Genomic DNA, 14929 nt, shown 5'->3' with positions numbered 1-14929 from the left:
GCAGCAGCAGCAGCAGCAGCAACAACACAACAACACAACAACAACAACAACACTCGTTTGCAGGGAGTCTCCTCCCAGGTAAATTAATGCGCTATAGTATACAACATTTAGATGCTTTCGCAAAGCAACGTGTCACTATGTGAGAGAGGGATAACTAATAACTAATTTGTTATTTAATCTCTGCTTTGTTGTCTAGAAAAAGAATATAAGGAGGAGAAAGTGCATCAGTTGTCAGATAAAGGCAGCGGTTCGCAAGCAACACTACAGGTGACAGGAGATCGCGTGTGGAGGTTGTACAGTTGTTTGGAGAGTCAGCGACGCTGATAAATAATATAAAAGTATTAGTAACATACAGAGTAGTGGGACATAAAATAAAATGAAATTGTTGACAAAAAATGTTTGGAGAATGTTGGCTTTCTTTCCTCGAAACCGAAAGCAAATCTGAATTCTTAAAAAAGAAAAAATACATGAGAACATTTAAGTATGCAGAAAAAGTACATGAGAACATTTAAGTATGCCGATGAATGGTAGGTACGCAAATTTCCGCTGGGTAATAGCTCACGTTCAAGGAGGCTGCGCAGATTTTTATTCTCAAACCAATAAAATGCGATTGCGCAGAAAATGTATCTAACCAATCCATTTTATACGAAGACATTGTCTCCTCGGCAGCTTTCGCAATAAAGCAAACGTTGAACATGGATTTTTCTCTAAATTCTGTTCTGGTTGTGTGCAAGTGTCGGGACACTGTAGAGCATATGTCATGACCTTTGGGAGAAGGGGGAGAGAACTGAGCACATGGTTCTGGAGAGTACATAGATGCAGTGTGTGCATCTACATTTTTGTCTCTAGTTAAAGGCAAGGCATGAGGCAGACAGCAGATGGACGAGAAAGCATCATTCGATATCCAAACTGTTCATAATCTAGTTCGTTTAAACACAATTATTTGATTAATATGAAACTAACCAACATTTCATAGTCCTCTTTTCTCGTTTTATTATTGAAACAGGGGTCAGTTTGTCTTCCCCTTACCTTCAGCACTGAAAGTGTAGAAGAAGGCTTCCATAACTGTACAACTATGATTGTTTGTCGACAATATCGGTAAAAACTCGACGCCCAAAGTTTTTACGTAATAAAAAGTAGGGTTCTCTCAAACTGTCCCCTTTACACCTTTATACATTTGAAAACAACAGTATTCAGGGTATGACATTTTAAGGGGCACCGTCTTGAGGTGGTTCGGATTCAGCGGTTGAAGTTCGTGTTGAGGCAGTGATGGGTTCTATGTGCTGTTGTGATTTTAAGTTACGCCGCAAAACATAGACCCACGTTGCCATGGCGATAACAGTCAGGGCCAGAATGGCTGCAATCGTGGAACTGGCGATTACAGAGCCTGTTCCCATCGTCTGAAAAAAAAAAGAAGAGAATATCGTCACCATAGTCACAAGGGACGAGGGCCGCTGAGGGGACGTCAGCATGATTCAGTTTCCAGTCATGTGACATTCTGTCATTCTATCATCTCATTGCCCCGTTATCCTCTATGTGTCGCGCTTTTCTCTTTATTCACACATGCGCCTGTTTGAACAAAAGCTGCGCGCTTATCGAACATTTTTTTTAAATCGAAGAGCATCTTATGTCCTCAGAAAATTCTCTAATCATCCCTGTGTGGGGTCAATTTTGGGGAGAGGTGGGTGGGCAAAGACCCACTCACCATGGCGGAGGCTTGAGCGCTGAGGCAGCCATTGTTGGGGCAGCGGCCGTCCGTCGAGCTGCACGCGCACACGTGACCATCCTGACACCGGGGGCAGACCTGGGCGCAGTCCTGTCCATAGGTACCCAGCTCGCAGGTCTCTTGGCACCGCTTGCCCACGTACCCGGCCTCGCACCCGTGGGCGCACTCGCCGGTCTCAGGGTCGCAGAGGGACCCGTTGCTGACCTTTTTGCACTTACCGCAGGGCACTGCACAGTTGCGGTCGTAGGTGTCGCTGCAGATGACTTCGCAGCGGACGCCCCTCCAACCGGCAGCGCAACCTTTTATGCAGCGTCCATCTGATCTGAGAGTTTATAAACATGTCTAAATATATGTCTGTGAAGTCCGTTAATCATTTTGTCTTTGAATAATTTGGGATAGTATATTTATTTGTTAAATTCAGATTTTTCTTGGTGGTTTCATCAAGCCACCGTCAAGCCTCATCTTCCATCCTTAATTTACTACTTTAATTATGAGCAAGAGAACATTGGCTATGATGTGCTTATTGTTATAGTAAACACTGACTGACATGCTTATTGTTGCAGCAAACACTAACGAAAAGAACATAAAGTATGCAGGTGACCCGAGTTTCCTCTAACCCTCAGCAAATGATGGCTTATAGTGCAATTCTGAAGTGGGAATCAGCAAGAATAAGAACGAATCAGTGGGTCCGTCCCCGGGTTCTAGCAGGGTGGAGTCGTCTGTCTCACCCGTTACAGAAATCCTCCAGACAATGGCCGCACGTCTGTGAGCAGTTTTCACCCCAGTGTTGATGCGGACACGGCTCGTGACACGTCGCTCCCTGCCACCCGGGTTGGCACCCGCCCAGACACCCTCCAGTGACGGGATGGCAAGCCTCGATACCCTGCCGACAATGGCCGCACTCATCCTCGCAGCGAGGTCCGAACCGCCCACCCGCACACGTCTAGAGGAGAAAACAAGACAACGGTCTTTCTAGTCCCGGTCCACGTCAATCTTTGAATTATTTCAGATGATGCAGACATACACTTTGCTATCAAGCAGTTGCTCACATTTACAAACATCTCAAGTGATGCTCACAAATTACAGCACACCCACCATGTTATCAAACAATTCATTGCCTTTCAGAATGTTTGACTTCACATCACGTGATAAAAGCTCGTCGCACTGGGAGTTATTTCAGATGATGCATGGAAAATGTCTTGTTACCGGGTGTGTCGGACACATTCAGCGCACTAAGGACGAGCTAACAGAATTTCATTTATGTGAAACATAATTCTGGATTATATTTTGCAATAAAACGATATTACAACTATATATAATATATATTAGTAGGTAAGTGTTCAATTGTTTTAACATTTTATTTTTAGAAATGAGTTAAAAAAACTTTTCAAACTACATATATTTGTTTTCAGCATAAATTTTACGAAGAACATTTTATGCCGAAAACAAATTGTACGTATTAGCAACAAGAATTAGACCCACGTTAGGCAAATCCGGAACAGCGCATGCTCAAACAAAACCGGAAGTGGCTGCAGCGTCGTGCCAACGTCAGGATTATTTGCATAACAGATTGTCAGCTATCCGTAGAAAGACTGAAACTGATCAAGCATGCACCACCAGTTCCTGCATCATGGAAAAATCTGGATAATATTTCAAAAAACAAGCTTTAGGTGAGGTGCTCTGACGAAATGCGAAGACGTCAATTTTCAGGATTCAGGAAAAAAAAATAGAACAGAAAGAAGTTAGTCAAGTAATTGAGTATTAGAAGGATCTACAAATATAAAATATTAACCACTTGAAAGAACTGATAACAAGAACATTACTTTGTCTCCTCGAGAAAGATTAAAAAAAAAAAACTCCTCGACGGACGAGACATATTTATGGCCATGAGCAAACATGACTTACAGACTGGAGAACAACTGTGGCTCCAAGGGTGACAACTCTTGGAGTCGCATACACGATGGCAGACATGTCTGAACATTCAGGCCACGTGAACAAAATAGTGACCATTGAAATGTTAGGAAAAAGATAAGTAAAATAACATCCTCGTTAAGCTTACGACGTCAGGGACAAAACCAATAAAAGCCATTTTCTCGCCTCAAAAGTTTCCCAGTGTACATGTCCCTATATCCATATTCTACTCAGCAAAGGGAGGTACTTCTACAAAAGGAGAATAACTAGTGCCATAAAAAGCACTAATTATGAAATTCTTCAATACCCTAGAAGACAGACTGTCAGGGTTCTTTCACACATTTAAAGGCAGCGCACATACGTTTGAAAATGTAGTTTTCCAGGCGAGGAAGAATAAAGATCTAATTACCTATAATCCATTCTCTCAGTCAATAAATGCTTCCCTCAGAATTCATTTACTTGATTTTTTTGAATGTTTCTTTTTTTATAAAAAAACAAACTTTTCTGATTACTTAAGTCAATTCGATGTTTTTGTGGAGGGACAGAACAGTCGAGCACTGTTTTTTCTTCAGAGAAAATTCCTCGAAACAATGGAACAAATATTGGAGTCGACCAGAACACATTGTCACAAACGAAGCTTTTGCTTTTATGGAGCGCCATCTTGGAAGGTGTCATCGAGGGGCATGCCGGGAGATGTTGAAGAGCTGGCACTCACGTGACCGCCCCTTTGTTTTTTCCGCACGAGGAATATGGCGGCACCGACCCCTATGATGCCTGGCAACAGGAGCCCCGCCATCACAGCCCCTGCTACCACGTACGTGTAGCCACAGCCCTGTGTTGGAAAACGTTTGGTAGTAGGATGCGGGTAAGTTTTATACCTAATTGCTTTTGCTTATTGTGATACACCCTTCCTGGTGAGCCCTTCAACGATGGATTACTCCAGGATAAGAAGAAATCATTACAGGATTACAGGTAACAACCAATCCTGGGCTTTCTGTCAAAACGGGGGGTACAATCAGATTAATTCTTTAAGGATTGACGGAGGGAAGGGGCGTTGGGGACTATTCAAATTAAAGATTAGACTGACATTTATCGCTGAAGGTATCGAGAACACTCGATTTCTCTAAAATCTTCTCAACAGGGCAGCCGACAACTAAACGAGAAGCAGACACCTTGGTAGCAGCAGATTCGTGACGGACACAAGAGACGCTGACAGAGACAGAAAGAGTGAGAGTATGGAAGGAAGGAAACAAGAAGTGAGAAATAATGAACAGAATGAATCGTCAGTCCTGTGATGATGGGAAGTTCTCCGCTTACCTGAGGCGCCTTGCATGACATTCCCGTGCACTGGCCTGTGACAGGGTCGCACGTGCAGCTCCGTCCCTCCGGACACTGAGGACACCGCTGAGAGCAGTTGAGTCCAAACCACCCGGGCTCGCACGGTGACTCACAGTTGATACCCGTGTAGCCTGGCTGACACCCGTACAGGCACGCACCTGTCTCTCGGTTACAGGCATCGCCGTTGTTGTGGTTGCTGTTGAAGACGTCCCTGACCTTGATCTTAGCCTTGACTCGGAGGCACTTACCGCACGTGAGTGAGCAGTTGGGGCCGTAGGAGTTGCCGTTACAGGGGGTCGTGCAGAACATGTCCCTCCACCCGGCGTTGCAGCCTTTCGCACAGTGGCCATCAGTGCTAAACAAGAGAGACGTCATCTTAAATGTTGACCCCTTGGCAGGGTTTCGAAGCCTTTAACATTTTTAGTTTAGATGATATCGTCAACCCAGATTCTTTCAACTTCGTCGTACGTGCGAAACAAATGCATGCAAATAATATCAAAAGGAAATTCTATATTACAGTTACATAATATCATTATTACATATAGTTAAGAGGATCAGACTGCAAGGTGACAAAATAACATTCACTGTGATTCGAGCAGATCACGAGCAAGTCCAGGGTTGAATTGTAGTCTGAAGATAACGACAGGGTTAAAGGTCATTGCCCTGGTTGTTGACTTATTAACAACAAATGGCTCTATCGTTAATCTGTCAAAAAGCACTCTGGTATTTTTAATCACTTCTTTTTAGGAGGCAGAGAGGCACAAGTAGATTAACAATGTTTTTATTTCTTGATTGAATAACTCAGTCAATGGACGAGTACAAGGACGTGCCAATAAACGAGTATTTTGCTGACATATTGACCTCGTCCTCAACGCACGTGACAATTGTTGTGTCGTCAACAGGATCACGCTGGTGCAGAAAGGTGACCCAGCAACTTGTAATAAACTAAAGTCATTAAAAAAGAACTCTGAGCACAGTTACGGATGCATATCTCGGATTGCTGTCTGTCTGCCGAGACCAACTCTTAGCCTCTTGGGAAGTTCTCCGCTGTTAGCCTCGGCAAACCTTAGCAATGAATGTGAGACTAAACCGGAAGCTTTGTACACACCTGCCTCGTTTTAGTAGCTAGCTGGGAAAAAAATCGTCTGCCAACAGTCCAGTAATACAAGTTTGTGTCAACTCTTCGAACTCAGTGATTGAAACAAGATGCTACCTAATTATTGAAAGGACGTTTGCTAACATCCACTGAAACAAAAGTCCCTAATTTTTTTGTTCGGTAATGAATGAGTTTTTGGATGTTGCAGTTTTCTTGAGAATTTTTGTGTGATGGCGGTTCCTATCTCCTGTCCCTTGCTGCATCGAAAGGCATTGAACCGGCGCGCCTCTGAGTCTGTACGTCAATGTTTTAACCATTTGGTTTTTTCGTTTCTCCTTAAGTAAGAAAAGGGAAATAGGAAATAATTGGCAAAAGTTCCACCGACCTATTGCAAATGTCCTCCAGGCACTGGCCGCACACTTTGGAACAGTTCGGTCCCCAGGTCTTGTGCAGACACAGGGCATGGCAGGAGGAGCCTTGCCACCCGGGTTTGCAGCCACCCAGGCATGTGCCAGTGAGTGGATGACAGGCCCCAGGGCCGTCCAGACAATGGCCGCACTCGTCCTTACAGCGAAGTCCGTACCAGCCGGTCTCGCAGCCCTGCAAAGAAGTGACCTCACCAAATCTGTGCGGAACGTATGTAGGCAGTAAGCAAGCTACTGGCTAACCAACTAGTCAGTCAAATAATCTACTATATTAAATAAATGAGTGGATGAATTAATAGTGTACGAAAAAAGATTAGACAAATAACTGAGCCATTCCCAGAGCCTCCTGGTCTCAGCGAGACGACGCAAGATGAAATGGTATGGAAGCAACTCGAGATCATCAGATCATACTCTACGGAGTCTACAGTAAAGTGAAGTAGAAGAGGAGGTAGACAAAACAAAATCCAAGATTCACCTGCGAGTATCCAGACATTGGCGGAGATACGAAAGATATGGCAATAGTGGGTGGCAAATCGTCAAGTACCCCAACCATGGATACTAATGATAATGATTCTACGCCTAAATTCGTTTTGATGCTGCATAGGCGAAAACATAAAACATAACACCGCTTCCTAGGTGGTCAGACAACTCTTATAACGCACTCACGTCAAAGCCAGAAGCTCTACACCACATACCTTCAGGCAGTGTCCAGTAGTGCGGTTGCACTGACTGTCACCACCAGCACACCGGCCGCATCCGTAGCACCGGTCTCCCCAGGTGCCCAGCATACAAGGCGTTAGGCAGTGCGGTCCCATCCACCCGAACTCGCACCCGGCATGACACAGGCCGGACTGCTGATCGCAGTTGTCGACCCCTCCCTCGCAGCGGCCGCACGTTTTCAAGCACCCGCTCCCAAACTTCCCAGGTGGACAGACCGGAGAGTGGAGCGAGGTCTTCCTAGATTTTGGGGCCTGATAGTCCATCAGAATCATCTGCTGCAAGGAACTCGCAAAGTGGTTTTCTTCCTGTTGCCCTGAAAGGTCATCGTGTGGCAGGAGTGTGGTGTCAAGAGGGAGTAGGGGGACCTCGTTCTCGATCGTGACCAAGTCTTGGGTTGGTGCTGCTTTTCCTGGAGGAGTCACATCCGAGGAAAGCCTACTGTTGTTCTCTGCCCTTCACCTGACCTCCTTGATTTCGCTGACGGTTTACCTTGTCCGAGTTTTTCTTCCCCGAGTTCAGACGCTTTTGCGACGTAGACAGATGGCTGACCAGCAGCTCTCTGGCCTTGCGATTTTTAACTCGTTTAGAATAGTTTTCTTCAGCTACCGCCGCGACTTCGTTCTTCAAGAAAATCCTCCTATTGTCATCTTCAGCTCTTTCTGGTGATTTATCGCTTATGACATCAACCAACTTTGCTGTCGTGCTCACGACATTTGTAATGTTATCTTTAGAATGCTGGTCAAGAAAGTTGGACGATTGATCGCTCCCATCATCAGCCATTCTTGATTTTGTTGAAAACATCCGTAAGAAAGGCGTAAAGGTGGTAGAACCGAAATTCTTCAGAACAGTGGAGGACTTGACTGTGGAACCCAAGTCAGATATTTTTCTGGCAACTTCATCAGAAAAGTTTGAACCTTTGGTTGTCACTGCATTGTGCGGGGGTTTAACAGTTAGATTTCTTGTCCCTACATTTGGTACCCTGGGTGTAAAAGTGTTTTGGACGTTCGTTTTCTTCACGACGGCCGTGGACGGACTGACTGTTGTCATCAAAGGGGACCTGGCTGGTGTTACTGGACGAGTTGTAGAATAAAAACAACCTACCAGGAGTTTCAATCAATGGTTTTGCAGTTTTCTCGGAGACATCCTTCTTTTGTGCCAAGAAGTCCTCTGAAGGGCTTGGTGTGGTTTGTTTTGAGGATGAAATTCCTGCCTTGAAATCTTTTCGCCTTCGTAACTGTCCTGGCAGCGGACTTTGAGTGATGACCACAACGTTGACGACTGGCTTCGGTCTCACTTCCCAGGGTCTGGGTCCAGCGAGACCGCCTTGCGAAAGTCCATTTTGTTCCACGTTAGTGCTTGTCGAATAGTTTCTCACCTCAAGATGAACTTCTGTGGAAAGTCTGCACATGCTCCCAACAATGCAGAGTTTCAGAAGGAGAGACTGAACATGCAACTCCATCGCAGAAACACAAGAACATAAAGCAGAAGTTTGCCTCCGACAGAGACGACCATTTCACTGTTGTTACAGCCTCAGGCAGAGAGAGTAACTTAGAGGCAAATAAAGATATATTTTCAAAACAAAACAAACTCGGGAGTTTCTTCACAGACCTGTGTTTCTCGATGTTTCTGATGGAAAATGGAAGAATTTACAATCCGAGCAAAATGGTGTCGTCTGCGGAACTTAAATGTAGAGTGTAAAGATGACGTCAGAATATTTCGTCACAGTCTGATGACGTAGCCGTGTGACGTCCTGTTTTGTCGAGCGTGCTAAGCATTTCCGCATTACGATTTCTTTTCTGGCACGTTTTCCTCCCTTGGCACTGACTCCTACATCAACAGACTGCTTGTGTGTGTGCGTGCGTGCGTGCGTGCGTTCGTGTGTGCGTGCGTGTGCGTGTGTGTGTGTTTTTTCAATATATATATTACTACAGAGTAACGTGGATCACTACGCTTCTCTTTTACAGATTACTTTCTACGGTCGATGTATATTCCACAAGTTCAAGGGTCGTGGGTTGGTTGGTTTGAGAAGAAAATGCATTGAGTAAGAAACGATTTGTCACTAGAAGATGACCAAGTCTCACCGATGTGCCCAGACTGATTGCTTGCATGGTCATCGGATCAGACGAGACAGATGTCAGAACTGTTTTATTTCCTTATCTGTCCAGCATGAGGTGGGGGTAGAAACTAAAGAGGGGGAGGTTACGAGGAGACTGTCGCCAACGGTTGAGAACAAGCCACAGAAGCCGTTTTAGTTTACCTATCTCCAGACTATTATCTCCTAACACTTTGAGCTCTTATCATAGTGAGGTCGATGACTATTATGACGACAAGAAGGTTGAAAAAGACGACGACGATAAAGGCGACACTGACAATGACGCCTGCGACGACGATGATGATAATAACAAGAGGATGAGGGTCTCAGTGTGTCCACGAACAGGTGAGACAACATTAGGGGATTGTCAGCCCCAGGCTTAGCAGGCCACCTGAAGATCTTGTCGCTGGCCAATGGCGCCGTGGTCTGTAAAGACTCCAGTTCTCTGTAATCCTCTCTCCAGTCTCTACAAAGCGTCTGTGGTGTCAGTGGTGTCACCTGGTAAGTGAATCATGCTCATGAAAATATTACACTGCTACAAAGGTGACAGCTGCACAGTAGGTCTGTGTTTGGAAACTTGATCCCCGAGGTCACAGACTACAGTTTACCTGTAGTTACACTGTTGTCACACGAGGTTGGGGGCAACTGTAATGGGATTTGTAACTGAAATTGTTTTCCACATAGAATTAAAAATAAGTGGGTCAGTGTTTTTGTTTTGTTTTTTGTTTTTTTGGGTTTGTTTTTTTTTTTGGTTGTTGTTGTTTTTTGTTTTGTTTTGTTTTTGTTGTTGTTGAAATGACTGCCGTGTTCGTTAGGATGACATAAATGTGTGATAATAAAAAAAAACAAACAAACAAAAACCGAACAACAGTGTCACGCGCAGGTAGCACCACAGGCTCTCTCGGCGTGTGACGTACAGCACAGCTGCTGTCAGCGCATCACCAAGTCTATCATGATACGTCACGTAGGGTCGTGACCTACATCGGCTTCTTTACAGAAACCTTACGCCGTGGTGTCGGCAGCTGTCGGCGCTGCTCGCATCAAGTAGTCCCAGCTCTCGCAACTGTCCTTCCTGCTTCAGGTTTTTATCTTTATCTTTATAATAAATCTTTTCATTCTGTCAAGTGTTTTCAGCAATTTTATTTTCATATTTATTTCAGCAATGGCATACAGTGTATTTCAACTTGTCCACATTGACTGTAGACTCAACTTACCATGTTAAGATGCGTGCAATTATTCTATTCACAATTGGGAAGCGAACAGAGCACTGGCTTTGAACGCGGATGTTCTCCAGTTCGATACCCGTAAGTCCCAACGAAATCCCCCCCCCTTCCCGGTCAACCCACCTGTTGAAGGAGGAAGAGGGGGGCTCATTCTTTAGAGAGATGGGGAAGGTGAGGCAGAGAAGATGGCCACCGCCCTCACAGAAATCCGAGAGAAGCAATGTCTTTGACACCTGATTCCTCAACAAACACAGAGTGAGAATACTTCTACGAAGCCTTCAAACAATCCTCTTACCATCTCGCATCTCGCTCCATCACGTGTTATATGTAATATCATCAGTCATTCCACTTTGTTGGCATTTTCAGTTATCCTCTCACTTTGTCACGCTTTCAGTTATTCAATTTAGTCATCTCTTCAGTTACTCCACTTTGTCTTGTCTTTGTTATCTCACGTGGCCAGAATAATCCCGGGAGGGAGATCCGACGATGTCTGTCTATCCTCCGAAAGAGGAGGACGCCAAAGGCGAAGATGGCCCCCAAGGTGATGACGACCAAACACGTCCACAGGATCGTCATGCGTTTTCTGTGACGTCACCGGCTGTCCGTCGCCCCTGTCGCTGCAGTCTTTGCTGGCAATGGTGACGTCATTGTCCACAGGGGCTGACGTTGTTACGACAAAACGGTGAGAGGGGGCGCTAGGGAGGTGGGACGAGTCCCACACAGCTGCCACCGCGGCCGTCTGCAAGGCAAAAGAATCGCGAGGGAAAATGTATCGAATCTACGTTGTACGATAAAATCGGTTAAAAAAACAACAACAAACAAACCGAGTCCTTCACGTGAGTAAGTGACGTACCTGCAATGGCTGTTGATGTAGCGGCAGTCGAAAGTCAGTGATAACGACGGTCCAGATGAGAAGTTTCACTGCAAGACTGGGGTCCATTAGTGTCAATCACAGCGGCACAGATTGTGGCTCAGGTAATCACACCTCCACCTGCAACTGCACGGGGAACGAACCCGTTACACAAATCCCAGGTTGACAGATTCTCCGTCAGCTGCCACCTAGGTTGGCTATTACTGGGTGTTCGTGCTTTAATCAGCAACCGATGGCGTCAAGACGTACTCAGCTTTGTACCTTACCTGAGGAGAGCTCGAGGTTTTATGTCGATAGTAGCTGTGACCGCATTGTTTGTCCTACCTGTCGAAACTGTGACGTACGCTCGGCAGTTATTCTCGGTCCTGTACTTGACAGTCACAGCGACTGCAACAACAGCAAAGTGGAGGACACAACACAAGTGTTACAGTCATCGCTATCATCTACATTACTACGTTGAAAGGAATGACAGCAAGAAGTGTTTTATTGTCTTTGTCAAGGCAACGAGCTCTTACCCACCCACCCTACCCCGAAAGAACGCACGTCATAAATCCTTATCAATATTATTATTGTTGTTGTTTTTTTATCATCATCATTATTATCATCATCAACACATCGTCCTCGTCCTCATCATCATCATTAGCGGCAGTAGCAAACACAGAAAAGATCAGGTAATTAAAACAAAATGAAAAATGTATTGCAACTGAATTCATTCGTTTTCCACAAGATTAGTGAAAATATGCTAATTGTTAGTTTGTCTCCCAGGCTGTTCAGAGGGAATCACTAGTCATACGTGTTTCTGTGATTTATACCAGCAAGGATCGGTTTACCTTATTTTCATCATGTAACTAGCAGTTCTGCCTATTTTTGTAACTGAGCACACTTCCTATATATTATTGTCAACTGAGTTTTAAAAAGTTTGTTATTGTCATTGTCAATGTCAATTTAAGCTAATGGTACTTAAGTTTAAGGACTCTTTAGTTGTTATTGTTTTTTTTTTTGGTTTTTTTTTCTTTCTTTTATCTGTGTGTTTTTCGTTGATTGGTGCGCCTGGATCATCCTGTGTCTTTAAGAGGACAGACTGGGTAACGACTGGTGTGTTTGGCTGAGTTCTCGTCATGCTGGCTCCACACCTGACGTGGAGACTTTAAGAGGACTTTCAACGGAAATGACTGTAACGATAGACTTTTATCTTAAAATAGATTGCTTTCAATGTGTTTTTGACATATTTTAATTTTGGTATTATATTTTTTCTGAAATTTTGATTTTCTTGTGGTGTTTTTTTTTACCTCAGCTGCATTAGAATCAAACCAATAATTAAAATAATCTTAAATTCGCTCGGACCTTTAAGACACCTGTAGCGCTTTAAGGGTCATTAGTGTGGAGGGAAGGCAGGAGGATGGTGTCAGTCTCAAGCATCTGACTGAGATGTTTTTGTTTTTAATTTAAAAGTCTTCTGCGTTATTTAACAACTGCGCATTAGTGTGTTTACTGTATCATCTGCGACACAATAATTTTGGAACTTCGCTTCAAGATTGTCGAGCGACGAAAGACGAGCAACTCATAAATACCGTGTTTCCCCGGAAATAATACCTAACCCGAAAATAAGTCCTAGAATGATTAAAGATATTCAGACGGACGAACAAATTTATGCATCCCTTGCAACACACGACAAATTGAATTAGAATGATATTCATATGTAAATAAATAGCCTTGTGAGCTATGACGAGGGTCCAGAAGATGACAAGACTGTAGTAAATGTAGATTTTTGTACTTGAAAAATATAAGACATTCCCTGAAAATAATCTCTAATACCTCTTTCGGATAAAAAAAAAGTATTGACATAAGGCTCGGCCTTAGTTTGGATTAAATACGGTACACGGCCTTCACAACGACTGTCGTTATCTAGACATCAGTCTCATCGTCTGTCCGCAAGTGCAGAGTCCGTTTGAGCACGTGTCGAGCGAAGTGTTGTTGAAGCCGCGTGATGTCACTTGTCTTCGTCACTGTATGTTAAAATAATAATAATAATGCAAAATTTGTAAAGCGCGTACACTCCTTGCTTACCTTCATAAGCAATGTTTAGGTGTAATGCGCTGCAATGTAATGCTTAGCTCACAGCTAGTGTAATACGCTGTAATGTAATGTTTAGTTCACGGTGTAATGCGCTGCACTGCAATGCATCCTGTCGCTTCTGCATTTCAAGTCAATAGAGGTTTGCACGCACATACCTAGAATGATTATAAATTACAATTTAATTTTATTTCTTTTTACCGATATTTTTTAGATTAGGTTCATACAAAGTATATACAATTAACAACTTTGTTATTATGCTTCTTTATTCATTTTTTTTTGTAACTCCGCTGTATAACATCAGTTTCCTCCCCACTCATTTTTTTCCACTCTCTCCTGAGGCTTGTTTCCTATTTCTTACTTTTAACGCTCACTGTTGATTCTTCTCTTCATCACTCACTCTTTAATGTCAGCTCGTTATTATGTGCTACTCACCTATTTTACGTCGGTCAACTTCTGACATCTTAATTTTCTGTCTTCCCACGTCTCATGCTCGTGTGCCATCTACTCTGTTTTCAGCCTTTGATGTCCGTGTCAACTTTAACCTTATCTTCCCTCCTTCTTCTCTCTCTCCCCTCCTTCTTTCTCTCTGGTTATCTCTCGCTCTCTCCGACTCTCTGTTCCTCTACAGTCTACAGGGATCACACTGGCGACACCACTAATATCTGTCACACTTTACACGTTCACGTAATCAGGACAGACAACTCTTCTCGCTCGCCTTTGTTGCGTCCCTTTCTCACTTTCTCGTGTTTGCAGCATTACTGTCACGCGCCGACGTGTTTTGCGGGAACCGCTTCACTTGATGTCTTCTTGAGTTCCTCCAGGCAATCATGGCTTGTAAAATGCTTTTCGAAAACAGTCGTTAGGGAGGTTTTCAGGTGTGCATCACAGAGCTTCACCCTCCCCTCATCACGCAACACACACACACGCACAAACTTTAAAATACACACACACACGCGCGCGCTTTTATACTTCACCTTCCTTACATTTTTACTTTTTCTGCATTTTCTTCCTTCTATTCTTCACTCGCTGTAGCCATTTATCCATCTGTCAACCTGTCTATTCCTTAACTTAGACAAACCATCGGGCGAAGAGACCGACGACTGTTTATGAATGCATAATATTATCTGTTATTTTCACACGAACACCCGCTGTAAGAATCCCCACGGTTGTGCAGCTGACTGTTGGTAGTGAAGACAGTGGAGGCGAGGAGGACATTTGGGGAATTGAGGGGGCAGGTCCTCACTCAAAGCTCACCTTAATTAGAATTTCACTTTGTTTTGCTGAAGTGGCGCCTACTGCACACTGCACCTGTACAACTTACCTGTACCTTACCTGTACCTGTATCACAAATGCACCGCAGGTAAATTCGACTCCAGGAGTAAATTAAGGGCTTACAGACCCACAAAAGATATCATCAGTTAAGGCAGAAAAAATAGTCTACGTTCTGGTTG

At 44.0% G+C, this 14929-nt stretch overlaps 1 protein-coding gene across 1 annotated transcript; it reads right to left on the bottom strand.

The window, feature by feature from the left end:
* Window positions 1-976: 976 nt before the first annotated feature.
* On the bottom strand, window positions 977-8866 carry LOC112560418 (multiple epidermal growth factor-like domains protein 10). The gene is made up of 6 exons (XM_025232276.1): window positions 7192-8866; window positions 6457-6671; window positions 4955-5330; window positions 2455-2669; window positions 1706-2048; window positions 977-1400 (listed from the first exon to the last, which is right to left on the bottom strand). Exons 1-6 carry the CDS (start codon window positions 7486-7488, stop codon window positions 1209-1211), a joined length of 1638 nt encoding a protein of 545 aa, XP_025088061.1. The 5' UTR covers window positions 7489-8866; the 3' UTR covers window positions 977-1208.
* Between the last annotated feature and the right edge of the window lie 6063 nt (window positions 8867-14929).

This window comes from Pomacea canaliculata, linkage group LG3 (assembly GCF_003073045.1).
Source record: "Pomacea canaliculata isolate SZHN2017 linkage group LG3, ASM307304v1, whole genome shotgun sequence".
Lineage (NCBI taxonomy): Eukaryota > Metazoa > Mollusca > Gastropoda > Architaenioglossa > Ampullariidae > Pomacea > Pomacea canaliculata.
The sequence above is the reverse complement of the archived record's forward strand: the minus strand, read 5'-3'. Positions and strand labels throughout refer to the sequence as shown.